This window comes from Amphiura filiformis, chromosome 4 (assembly GCF_039555335.1).
Source record: "Amphiura filiformis chromosome 4, Afil_fr2py, whole genome shotgun sequence".
Lineage (NCBI taxonomy): Eukaryota > Metazoa > Echinodermata > Ophiuroidea > Amphilepidida > Amphiuridae > Amphiura > Amphiura filiformis.
In genome coordinates this window covers 33,791,826-33,806,216 of record NC_092631.1, presented here as the reverse complement: position 1 = coordinate 33,806,216, position 14,391 = coordinate 33,791,826, and the positions used below count along the sequence as shown (strand labels likewise).

The following is a 14,391-nucleotide window of genomic DNA, read 5'->3' as shown; positions in this document are numbered from 1 at the left end:
GGGATATTTGGGGTGGTCGGTCGATCGGAAAAATATTTTTTTAATGACTCTGTACTGTATAGGTCTGTAGACAATGAACATTAATGTGGAAAAATAAATCAATACTTCACTTCAACCTTTAATACGCAAGATCACTGTGACGCAAGATAGACCATAAAAATACTTCCAGGCATGAGGCACAGTTTATTGGAAACATTGATGCAGGAATGGACATGCAGTTATAAATGTTACAATGGGGTTAACAGTAACAATTTTCTTCTTTACGAAAATGTTGTTGGCCAAATTTAGTTTTGAAATGAAATTTACACACAGAAAAAGTATTATCAAGTTGCACACGTCCTGCAAGTTAGCTCTATGTTATCCCGAAAATCCTCTTCAAATATTGCCGCACTGCTGATAGTTGCATTGATTGGTCGGGGCATATACATCGCTTACACAAAGAGTAAGACATTGAGAGCACGGATATGAAATGTGGAAAGCCCGCCTGACACAGGATCGGTTAGTAGGGAAGTGGATGGATAGATTCGGAGGGTCCGTGGTTTGGGTTGATTATTAGATCTAGTCAGCAGAACGATTTGGCAATGGAACTTTTGTCCGGTATATGCATTGCATAGGGACTTGTCTGAGCATTTTAACAAATTCGTTACTAGAAATTTGTGATTTTGTATCCGATCCGCCTATGTCAGGCCTTCTCAACTGGCGGCGCGCGCGCCACTTGTGGCGCTTGGGGCAGTCGAAGTGACGCACGAAGTGGCGCACGGTAATTTTAATATTTTTTTCACATAATTCTTGAACAAAAAGTGGTGAAAATACTCAATCTGGGCTTTAAAAACCTTAAAATCCAGGAGCTTCCGGGGGCGCTGCCCCATGGACCCCCGATAAAGCATCATCACTGCACCGTACCCGCTCAAATAAACTAGTTGAGAAGGCTTGGCCTATGTGGACCACAAAACCATTAAGCGTCCTCTCGCAACATTTGTAATTTTATCGCCCATTTTCTAGCAGATTTTCCCCGCTTGATTGTTTGTGTACATGTTATACAGTACCTTGTAAAACAATTAATACCAACTCGTCGTTCACGGATGTATCCTGGACGGCTCCTCCTTGAAACACACACCAATAAAGCGCGTCGTCTGAATTGTCTACGGAAATAATCTAAGTGAATATACAAAATTAAATGTAACATAACATAACATAATAACATAACACATAACATAACATAACATAACATAACATAACATAATACATGATACATTTTAAAGATTATGTACATTATTATTACATGCATAAGAGACCGTTATTTGTTTGTTTTTATTTGGCAAAATCAACAATACAAACAATCAACAATAAAAAATCAATAAAGTCATTTCAATACACAAACATGCAGACAGCAAAAAGCTCAAAACACACAAAACCATTATGCACAACACAACTTGCGTATTAAAGTTGACTACTCTCTAAATGTAAAAGAGTGAATAACTCACTCCCTCAAAAGAGTGATTCACTCATAAATCCACCACTCAAAAAAGGGTGATATGTGTTTTTTTTAAACTTTAAAACCACTCTTTTTTTAAGAGTTAAAGCCAGTCTAAAAGAGTGAATTTTTAAAATTCACTCTTTTAGACTAACTTTCAAGAATTAAATGAAGAACAACTCTAAAAACGTGTTGTCCTTCATTTAACTCCTTGAACGAGCTGCAATTCGCTCTTTAAGAGTGGTTTTTACTCTTTCTGGAATGGTTTTAAAGTTAAAAAGCACATTTCACTCTTTTTTTGAGTGGTTCTATAAGTGAATCACTCTTTTGGGGAGTGATTTTTTCACTCTTTTACATTTAGAGAGTATTTTAACATTCACATCACCATACGCCATGCATATATTCGGCTATAGCCTGATTTCGTACACCATTTCAGTAGCATACTTATAGTATACATATAGTAAGTTATACTTATAGTAAGTTGTAGTATACTTATAGTAAGTTATAGTAGCATACTTATAGTAAGTTATACGTATAATCAACATAAGAGGTTGCCATGTTCCATACCTCTTGCGCCCAGCGCCCGTTTATACCGCATGAGAGTCCATCAACGATTGTGCTTCATGCGGCATTCAGCATCTAAAAATTGTATAGCCGCCCATTTAGTCACAGGAGGTCGAATGTGCGCTAAATTAGCGTTATTTTATTAATTTAGCAACAGAAACTCAATTTTGCATGGGCATGCCGTACAGTGGTGTAGGCCTACCGTATATTAACATTTATTGCAGGCTTAAGTCTGAAGAAGAACGTAACATATGAATTCATTTAAAGGCGGATTTCGTGATCCTGGCATCCTCTTTTTATGACATTTTTCAACAGATATCCACGAAAAAAGCTTATTCCCAAAATTTCAGTTGTTTCCGATTTTGCGTTGGTGAGTTATGCATGATTATGTATTTAGTTCTGGTATACCAGAACGAAATTCAAATTTGACGATATTTTTGCTAAACGAATTAATCTGCAAGAAAATTTTGGTACATAAATATTATGTAGCCAGAGGTTTCCAGTTGTATAAAAATCTCAACTTTTTAAAAAAAAATGTGGGGGATGAGGCTGTGGATCACAAAATTCCCTTTTAATAATAACATAATATTAACATGACATAAGGCTAATGAAAGTCGACTCCCAGTTTCCCGTTACCCTACTCCGCTCAAAACAATTTGCTGGCCAAATATTTCATTATTTTGAATAAAATGTTGATTTCTAACAAACTTTAACATACAAATAAATAATTGTGGTTTTAAAATATATTATAAATCTCTTTCTGTTAATTTGCAGTGATTTTCTTTGCAGTAGGAGCATGGTATATGGTTAATAATGAATTAATAATGAATTCCTACTCACTTCTCTATCCCGCACTTTTTGATCTGCTCTGATCTCATCCCATAAAAAAAATATTGTGAAACATTTGATATTATAGTTGTACAATCACCTTCATGTGGTTGTAAACTACATCTGTAAACTACAAATTGTAATTTATGGGTATCCCAGCAAACACAGAAACGTTTTTAAAATGTTTTAAATAAGTTATATTTTGGGTTTTGGTTTAGGTAAAAACGTTTTAATAACATTAAAATGTCGGGTTATATAAAGGTCATGAAATCGTTTTAAAACGTTTTGTATGAAAACACACTACAACAATATTTTTAAAATGTTTTCGAAATGTCATTGTAAACTATTTTTGCAAACATTTTTTGCCAAATATTTTGTCAACACTTAAATAACATTATGTTAAAATATTTGCACCCAGCATATACAGAAATGTTCTTAAAATGTATTTTACAAAACGTTTTAATAACATATTTTAAATGTCGGGTTATATAAAGGTCGTAAAAACATTTTTAAAACGTTATTGTAAATATTTTGGGCAAACATTTTGCAAAATATTTTTTCAACCTCAAAATAGCATTCTGTTTAGAATGATTTGTACCAAGTTTTCAAAAATGTTTTTGGAATGTTATTAAAACGTTTTTATACCCTTTATATAACCCGACATTTAAATGTTTTCTGTAAAACATTGGTGTTTGTTGTGCAGTAAATTACCAACAAATGTTTTTTAATGTTATGAAAACGTTTTATACCATTAATGTACCCATTATATAACCCTACATTTAAACGTTTTCTGACAACCTTTTATAACCTTTTGCGAATGATGTCGAAAACGTTTTGTGTTTGCTGGGTAGTTATTGGTTTACAGTTACACCTGTAACAGATGCAATAATGAAATGGTATAAAATAACGAATATTGAAATGGTCACCTACACAGTCATACAAAATTATGTAACGGGAAACTATAGGAATTGACTTTCATAAGCCTGAAAGATAAACCTGTAGGTCAGTCTTACCGCTATAGTTGCACTTTTACGATTCAAGTCAATTGCAATATTAAATTTGTTTGTGTCGTCGAATGGCGATACTATAGTAGGGTTCATATCACCCGTCATCTTAGTTGCCATCAATTGTGCTGTAGTAACATCCCCACCGCTAACTTGTTTATATATCTGCAAAATGGCATAAAATCTTTTGATATAATGGCCACATAAAATTAAAAATTAGTTTCACGCCCGGTTTCACCTCCCCACCTGTTTGGAAAAGTGAGGAGGGAAAATGGTGTTTATTTTTTTATTTAATTTCTTTTTTGCTCAGTTGACAAAATACAGCAGTTTTCACGTCAAATTGATATTGCTATTAATAATTATTCAGCATCTGCCAAGAAAACGACGAGGCCCTTTTTATCTAAGACTATGAGGGGTCAGTCAGACCCCTTAAGTTACACATAAACACTTGCAATTAAGCAGTATATCTATGCTGACCAACTGATCGTTCTAAAAACGGTTTCACGATTTTGTAGTTCTCAGGCTGCTTAGGGTTAATGTTAGCGATAAAACAGCATAAAAGAACAGACACGTTTTTAACTCACCTCTATTTCGTCAAAATTATCAGCATTTTGTGCAGCAGGCAGCCTGCATGAAAGCGTTGGATTGTCCCCAACACAATGAACGTACGGAATATTTTGACATAGCCCTGCAAAATAGATTTTTTTAAATTATATATGCTGTTGTAGTTTTCACATACATGTTAGGCTGAGTTCACATTGGAGAATACTATTCTGGTATGCGTAAGGTCGCAAAATTTTTGGGACAAAAAAGGGAATTTGATTTTTGTTGTTGTGACCTCACCTTGAGGAGCACAACGGTACTCAATATAGAACAAGATCCAAGATGTTGAGTCTACACTCGGTAAGTATCAAATTAGCATGGATTGACCCGTTTGCGAATTTGGCCGCCATTTTGGACTCAAGTACACTTTTGCAGTGGCCCCTAGATCTATTTTGATCATCATGCTTCAATTAACATTACATACAAGCACCTTTGAAGTTTTAGAAGTTATGACCATAATGACACATGGATTCATTATGTCATTAGGTAGTCATATAGAGTTTGGTCATTTTGGGTCACATGGTTAGTCGGTTTACCAATTTTTTGATGTGTACATTTGTTAAACGATATCTGCATATAATTTGAAGGTAAAATAAAATAGTTCCATAACATTCTAAGACTGTAAACATGAGTTATTAAGGATTTTAATGGGACATTGGCCGCCATCTTGGATTCTGAAAAAAAATCGAGGTGGCCCGTGGGCTTTTTTTTATAACCCGAGCAATATGTATCAAGTATGTTTCTGGCCCGGGGGGCACTCACATAAATGGTCTGTACGCATTCTTTTTTTTAAGTTTTCTAAATCTGAACAACTTGTTTAGGGTAGGTATTCAAACTTTTACGAGTCCAAAAAGTGTACGTTTGTTGCATTTTTTACTAGCCATAAACTCATTAGGGGGTAAATTCTATATTAAATTACCTTATTAAGGGGCTAAATTTGCTGGTAGGGTAAAACTCGTTTAGGGGGTGTTTGAAAAAAATTTGGTCACGCATGCGTACACTGTCATATTTGAGTAATCCCCCGGGGTTCTGGTAAGGAAAAGTGTTAGGTTTTTCCTGGGATGGACCTGCCTATAATCATATTTATTTCCACGAGAGTCGAGACGCAAAGTTAGAAGACAAGATTGCTACGTCGGGCGTTTATTTTATAGGCCTATTGGTCTAACGGCTCGCATCCAAACACATACTTGGAAAACCACTTTCATTTCAGTAGGCCTATAAGTCTATTTTACTGGAACTATTATCAAGTGCACACCAAATGCAGAAGGATTTAGTGTATCGCTCCGAGGAATTGGTTAGGAGTTGTGAGGGCACAACACTAAATAATCGTCCCATTGAAAATACAAGAATACAATGGGCTATTCCAGAAAATAAATGCACACCCCCTATAGAGGAGTTCGGAATTCCAGTCGTTTTCAGACAGCACTCTTTGAAATCCAGATATTTATTTGCTTGAATTGGATTATTCTGAAATATAAGTTTTGTTCATTGGACTTTGCTTTCTCATTTGACACCCTGATCGTGAAAATCGAACAAGAATTGGCCAAGATATGCGCCTCCAAAGCCTCAAACCCCAAAATCAAAAGTTGCAATTTCAGCGATTTTCAATGGGAATGTACCGTTGCACCACAGGCCAATCAATAAAGCACGAAATGTAATAGGCACAATTGAATCGTTAAATTTTTCATTTTGGGGTTTGAGGGTTTCGAGGCACATATCTGGGTCAATTCTTGCTCGATATTTACGAACAGGGTGTCAAATGAGAAAGCAGAGTCCAATTAACAAAATACATATTTCTGAATAATCCAAAATTATCAGTTTGTTGAGCAGCAAGGATGAATGTAACTGACGAGTTTCTTTTTGTGCCTGGTGTATACGCATGTCCGTATATTCTCCATGATAAAGAGCGGGCGGAATGCCCACATGCTGTTTGTTGTGATTATGTGTATTTTTATAAGAAATAAATTACTTTTCTGGTAACAATAGAAATATAGCAAAAATTCCATTTAAAAGGGAAAGCCAACCTCAATGTAGAAGAGGTCTTGTAATAAGTTTGGGACACCGTGAAAGGCATTTTTACGATCACGCAATATAAACATCCATCATGTTTCATGACAGTCCACAAAAAACCACCATATAATTCATAATTTCGCTTTGATTTACTTCATAAAAATCAATTTGGTTTCCGTCCTAATTTTTCATCAGAAATGGCCATTCTTCAAGCATATGATAATATTATTTCCGATCTAGATAGGAGAAAGCATACTATTGGGTTATTCCTGGACCTCTCGAAGGCTTTTGACATCATCAACCATGATATTCTTCTTTCCAAGCTTTCTAATTACGGTATTCGTGGTGTAGCCTTCGAGTAGTTCAGGATCTCACTAGATCTCAATTTGTTACTTATAATCATCATAATTCGTCTTTATTAAATATCTGTTGCGGGGTTCCTCAAGGCTCAATTTCAGGGCCTTTAATGTTCATTATTTATATAAATGATTTAATGTCTGTTGGTAAACATTCTCGTTTTATTTTATATGCCGATGATACTAATATTTTGGTATCTCACAATGATTTGACTCAATTAATAATGTTAATTTCGATCTTGCGAATATTTCTACTTGGTTCAAGGCGAATAAGTTATCTCTTAATGTTAACAAAAGTAATTATATGATTTTTAAAAATAGGTTCAGTAACCGCAGTTATCCAGATTTTCACATCACCATTGATAATCACACTGTCTGTCCGCCTATTTTCTCGGAGACTAGGGGTCGCACGTTCCTCAAACTTGGTGGGTGGGTGCAGCTTGACCCCATACAGAACAAATTTGTATTGGTTAGTGGGTCAAACAAGGTCATCTAGGGGTCATCTGAGGTCAAATTAGCAAAAACTGTCGTATGGGTATGAAACTTGGTGTGTACAGTAAACATTTAGAGGGTCATCTGGGGTCACCCAGGGGTCATCTGAGGTCAAATGACTTAAAATTGTCGTATGGGCATGAAACTTGGTGGGTACAGTCAATATTTAGAATCAAATTTTTGGAAGGTCATTTTATGGTCATCCAGGGGTTATCTGAGGTCAAATTACTAAAAACTGTCGTATAGAGGCCTTGCATGTGACGTATCATCCCGACTACTCAAATGCATTCAACAAAAGCATGATTGCAATCTACCGTGACAGTTCGTCTCACACACATAACCCTGCACTACGATCAAATAGGTTGATGACAACATTTGATTGAATGGACTGCACTCCGCCATAACTACGGTGAAGGACACCGGCTCAAATCCTTTGTTTGGAGCCAATCGATAATTTCATGCAGGACCTCTATGGGTACAGTCAACATTTAGAGCCAAATTTGTGGAAGGTCATTTCGGGGTCATCCGAGGTCATCCAGGGGTCAGCTGAGGTCAAATTAGTAAATACTGTCGTATGGGCATGAAACTTGGTGGGTACACTCACCATTTCGAGCCAAATTTTGGGAAGGTCATTTAAGGGTCACCAGGGGTCATATGAGGTCAAATAAGTAAAAATGTTTGGATGGGCATGAAACTTGGTGGGTACTGTCACCATCAGCCAGGTAATCGCGCCCAGCCGAGAACCGCCAAATACGGGTAACCGCCTAGTGATGTAATATTTTCTAAACACGAATAAAACAAAATTGACCGGGCCAAGTTTACGGCTGATTTGTGGTGGACGGTCACATAATAATTTCAAAAAATTGACCATCACTTTTTTATGGTATAGGGGAACGTTCATAAATACCTTGGGGGCTGGGAAATTCTGAGGGGGTCAAACAAGTTTTGACCTTCCAAAAGGGGGGTCAAAAAAGTTTTTGACATGCCAAAAGGGGGGTCAAGAAAGTTTTGACACCCATAAAGGGGGTCAAAAAAGTAAAATCCAAAATGTTGCGCATATTGTCACTATTAAAGCCCTTTTCATCCCGATCATGGGCGAAAATAGTGTAAAATACAAAATTTTTGCGCGCACATCATCCAGTAAAGCCTTTTTTGAAGCTCGAAGATATGTACTCTAAAAACAAAACCGGTATACGTATGTAAAGCAACTGCAATTGAAATTTTTTTTGCCCCCCCCACACACACACACCAAGAAAGCTGGCTACGCTCCTGATACATCCGTGCAATAACTTTTGAGACCTGATTTGAAAGCAATTTATTTATATTCTATGATGTCATGAACTTATGGACAATTTAGGCCTATTATAGACATATTAAAGGCCTGTAAGAGTGACACTGATAAGTGTACTGCAGATCTGATTTTTTTAATTTGAAACAAAGTTGAAACTGCATTTGTAAATAAGTTTTATCCACTAGTAAAATAAAGCATTACTAAGTACCTATAGTGGAAACAAGAGCAGAGTATTTTAAGGATATACCTTCATTATGTGTGGGGGTGGGGTGTGGGGGGGGGTTAAAAAGTTTGGGTGTATACAAAAGGGGGGTCAAAAAAGTTTTCAGTCCATAAAGAGGGGGGTTCTAAAAGTTTAACATACAGATAGAGGGGGTCAAAAAGTTTTGACATAGCGAAATCAAATTTTCCAGCCCCCCCAGGCTATTTATCGTCATCTTAAGGGATCTAGAATGAGCGTTTATGGCGTTTCGACAGTATTTTTTGTGGGACATGAGAGCACCTCAGACGTATCGAATTGCATTCTGAATACGAAGCATGTCTTTCTGATATCAAATAATTTTTGAAATTCACGATATAATACAAATTTTATGACAAATTATTAAAATTTGATATTTTTCAATGATATGTTCTTAAAGTGTGTGTAACTGGGAGGAAAAGCCGACGATCAATTGAAAATTTTGACCTTTTATATTGAAGATATGGATTTTTTCCCAAAAAGACCTATTTTTTTTGTGTGTTTTTGGAAAAAATCCATATCTTCAATACGAAAGGTCAAAATTTTCAATTGATCGTCGGCTTTTCATCCCACCTAGTACCTACATACACTTTAAGTATAAATTATCAGATTTATAAAGTTTACTTCAAGTACTGTTAAATATCAAAAATATCAATTTTTAATGATTTGCCATAAAATGTGTATTACATTGCGAATTTAAAAAATCAAAATTATTTGATATCAGAAGGACATTCTTCGTATTCAGAATGCAATTCGATATGTCTGATGTGCTCTAATGTCCCACAATAAATACTGTCCAAACGTTCATACCCCATCCCTTAAAATTAGGTCTGCCAACATATTCTCGGTTTTGTAGGAACGTGACATAAAATGTTAACTTTTGCATTCCTATTACCAATATTTATTTTTAGTATTGTTGACATGTCAGTGGATTGGTAACAAAAATATACATTACGCCAAATTAATTTGAGTGATTTATGGTTCACGATTTCCACACCTGACTAACGTTTGATAATAAATCTGAAACCAACAAAATGCCGTGGGCAATTTAGAGTGGTGTGTTTGCATGTCTGATAACCGTTGAAATAATAAATATAATAGGGCATTGTTACCATGACATTTAACTTAAATTCATCATCTTAGCAATGTCTGTTTAATTTACACTTTACATACTGATCTGGGTTTTATTATCTGTACATGTATTTTCCTGTATTTTGATTATTGCAAATATTACTAAATTCAAAAGGTGATACATATTAATATAACAAAACCACGTCGGCCTAAACTTAATGAATGTTGATCTTCAAAAGCTTTCAAAGGGTATGTTTCCGGGGGGGGGCTCCTCGAAAAAAAATTACGGGGATGTGCCACGCAGACTTTCGGATGCTGACTTTCTCTTTACCTACTTTTTGCTGTTTTTGCCACCCATCAGTATACCAATTATTTTTCACAAAAAACACCCAAAAGCACCCAAATTTGCCCTAATTGGGCGCTTTTAGGGGCACTTTTGCCTCAATGCGCCCAATTGGGCGCATTGGTCTCCACTGAAAACCCACCCATCGATATACCAAAATTGCTGAAAAGGTACCCCAAAACCGTGGCACATCCCCGTCTACCTTCAACCAGGGAGAACCCCCTCCGGGGTATATTTTAATTCTGTTTTAGTTTTAAGTAATATCGTTCGTCTTTTTTCGATGTTACAATGATCCCGTATGCGTGGTATGTATACATACAAAGAATTTACATTATATTATAGCCATATCTTTATGATATGAAAAAAAAGCTACAAAATAAAAATCGTATTTTTCATATCTGAATTACATAACTTTTTATCAGGCTATTAATGTCAAATTTAATTGCTATATAAATTTTAAAAGTACCGTATTCATAATGAGAACTTTATGTTTCACAGAAAGGTAGATGAAGCTGTCACAAATGTTACATGTTAGGGGTATATGAGGAAGCCTTTACCCGTTAGGTTAAATAAACCGAAACAATTATTTCAATCGGCTCATAACTTTTGAAGATATGCCCTTTTAAAGTAATGAATCCGTTTTTCACTCTGTCCATGGAGGAAGTTTGGCTACTTCCAAGATTGAAAAGTGCATATACCATGCATGAATATAAAACATTCCTCAATGATAACTTTATAAATTAAGAACTTTATTTTAGGGAATGGGCTTTACCGGTGGGCTTATGGGTTATGGATTTTGTTAAGTGTCATTAAGTTGGGCGAAATTGATGTGGGATGGGACTTCTTTTGCTATACTTGCAATTACTTATGTTTTTCTCGGTTATTTTATGCCTTTTTGTTTTATTATGTTTCTTACTTTCTTGCTTTCTTTTTATTGACAACATAAGTCATTTTTCTTTTTGGAATAAAAGGTGGCCCTGAAAAGGGCTGTTTAGTTTGTATTTGGTTCTTTTGAAATGAGTTTACTGTGCTGCTCTGCCCTCTACCTGGTTGCCTCCTTGACGAATGCAGGTTTCAGCCCTAGTCCTCATTGCATCAATTGTGTTGCGTACCAACCTTGTGCGCCGGATACTTGCGAAAATAGTAGTAATATGTTTGCAAAGATCTTGGATTTTGCCACAAATGAAGAAATCAAGTGGTGTGAGGTCTGGTGATCTTGCAGGCCACTCCACAGCATGACCCATCCCAACCACTCTGTTTGCTATCCGTGGACAGAGTGAAAAACAGGTACTTGTCTTTAAAAGGACATATCTTCAAAAGTTGTGAGCCGATTGAAATAATTGTTTTGGTTTATTAAAGCTAACAATTGAGGGTTTCTTTATGTACCAAAATATATTTGATTAACTTTTCAGAAATAGGCGAAAAAGAGGGCACAATGAGGGGCCTCTTTTTTTTTGGGACACACTGTACATTATTAATAAGTTTATTGTTAAATAATTCAGTAGTTATTAAGTAAGTAAAGTATCAGGGAAATGTCATTTATTTATTTATTCATTCATTTATTTATTCATTAAAAGGATTTTTCTATTTTGATATAACTAAACAAACAGGAGAAGAAAGCTTAAATTACAGGGAGTAACATAATTACATTTGTTTGAAATCGGTAAAGAATTGGCTTCAAAAACGGGCGAAACCAGAATAACAAAGTTAGGCTACTATGGAAATTCCATCATATTACCCGGCACGGGTGACGGGATGAAGAAGAAAAAGAGGAATAAGAAAAGGAGGAAGACAGGGACGGGTTACGGGTATGGGGGTGGTAAGGCTATGGGACGGGATTCCAAAGACGATCAAAATCGCAAGGGAACGGGTGAATTATGAGGGTATATGGAGACGACAAAAATCGCCAGTTTGTTGTTAATGATCAAGATCCATGTTATAATGTTAATGTTATTGAGAGTGCGGGTGTGGGTGGGGTGGGGTGGGGTGTGTGTGTGGGGGGACAGAAGATAAACTAGCAATTTGGTGTGGTATCAAACTATAAAACGGTATGTCGGTGATCGGTATAGTGTCGCCTGATTTTTCCGGGTTTAGTGATAGCTTCCACGGGGGCCCCGGTATCCCGCTTGTTAATAAGTAAGCGAGCGAATGAGTAAAGTAAATAAGAAAGTAGGTAAGTGACTAGGTGATTTAGTAAATGAGTGATTGAATGCGTGAGTTTGGGAGTGAGTGATTGAATGAGTGAGTGACTGATTGAGTGAGTGATTGAGTGATTGAGTGAGTGAGTGATTGAGTGAGTGAGTGAGTGAGTGGGGGTGTGAGTGAGTGAGTGAGTTAATATTATTAGAAGTAGTAGACCTATAAGTAAGGCCATAATATATGTGCCTGGACACCTCGAATAAGCCGTAAAGTCCCCCTCTGGTCATTTTTACTTTTTTACATATTTGCAAAGAGCATGTTTCAGGGATTAAAATGACACCTCAATGAACTTCATATGACAATCAGAAGCGAAGTTATGGCTTGTTATAGGTTGTCATGAATCAAAACGCGAAACCAAGAAAAACGCGTTCAAAGTTAGGGAAGCATAATGACCATTCATCAGATGGGCCTCAGAAAATGCAGATTATTTCATATTTCCACTTATTTCTTTAAAATAAAACTTTGTATGTGTTTAGAAGAAAGCTTGAACATTTCAAATCTGCAAAAATCTCAACTTCGCCAAAATACGAGATTTGCATATATTTTCACCTGTAGCTCGAAATGAAGTTTGCCGAGTTTACGGCTCATTCGCCGCGTCCAGCCACATATAAGTCAATATTAGGGACGCACCATTTGATACTTAGGGTGGGTAGGAAGTTGGGGTCGGGGAAAGAATTTTTTTTCGGTGCCGAAGGCGGCGAAGTTTTTTTTTTAATTTCATGCATTTATACACAGTTAGGTGGGGAAAGTTTTTTGGTTTTTTTAGTGTTGGTGGGGAAAGTTGGTTTTGTTTTGCTCATGTAGTGGGTGAAGTTTTTTTTCTTCAAAAACTTCCTACCCCCACCCCGAGAATCTAATGGTGCGTCTCTTAAGCCCTCGGTTAAAATGCCCGTGAAAATCAGTTAGCCCCCGGGGCTCACTCACATGAAAATGTGGTACGGGTATGTGTGGCGGTCAAGGGTCCCTTTTTCAGGCTCTCTGGCAGTTCTTTAAGACCCACATTTGCATCATGCTCCGGTTCACTGAGCCTAAAACTCTGAAAATTGTAGCTCTTTAGCTCAAATTTGGAAAAAAAATTAACTCCAAAGCCTATATAATTTGGCCCAATTTTAGTTCACAGACCTCCAGAAAAAATGTTAAAATTTCAGTTCATCAAGCCCCTATTTTGCCCCAATAAATCAGTTCTTAGTTCCCAATTAAATCAGTTCTTAGTTCCCAAAGTTTGGCGCTTCGCGCCGCACTATAAGTTGAGTGCCCCCCGGGGGGGGGGTAGTCTGTTTGCTTCACCTGCAAAAATAATACAATCTTTGTTCGATCTCAGTGTCTGAGGTCTCATAAAATGACGTATTTGTAGACTAGTATTATGATTGAAATCTTCAAAATATCTATACATTTCTTAATCCCTACAATCAGTGTATGCTAAGGCCTAAAACTGGAAGTAAAATATTTTTAAAATAAATTTGCAAACTCTAGACACATTAGCGTTATGTATGTACAGAATAAACTTTTAAACTTTGTATTGAGCTAACCTATAGAATTTGAAAGATGCTGATCTTGTTCATTTGCAGTGGAGTGGATCCAAGTGAGAAGGTTCACTCGGAATTCATACCACATCGTCGCTGAGATGGCAAAACCTCGCAACTCTTATTATAAATCTAATGAGTTACAGATTTTTGTGGGCGACGACATAATATGTGTGGGATTTGGTTCGATGAAGCTCTCTTTCTTTGTATCGTACAATTAACAGTTTTGATGGACGCCTTAAGTTGCTCGACACCCACATGTACGACACGATAAAACCAAACTCTACTGCCCTTACCCTATGGAAAGTCAACCTTTGTTGTTGAAATGCGTATCGAACAAGCGCAATGTCGAGCAAAGCGGAGGATTGTGATTTTGATCATATGAGTAGGTCAAC

General features: G+C 36.5%; 1 protein-coding gene across 1 annotated transcript in view; it reads right to left on the bottom strand.

The window, feature by feature from the left end:
* LOC140150828 (uncharacterized) overlaps positions 1-14,391 on the bottom strand; it is an 80,150-nt gene that overhangs the window by 63,180 nt on the left and 2,579 nt on the right. The window contains exons 2-4 of the mRNA XM_072172968.1: positions 4,455-4,558; positions 3,880-4,035; positions 1,047-1,155 (exon numbers count right to left, since the gene is read on the bottom strand). Coding sequence (XP_072029069.1) covers positions 1,047-1,155; positions 3,880-4,035; positions 4,455-4,558 — 369 coding nt within the window. The remainder of the gene's footprint in view (positions 1-1,046; positions 1,156-3,879; positions 4,036-4,454; positions 4,559-14,391) is intronic.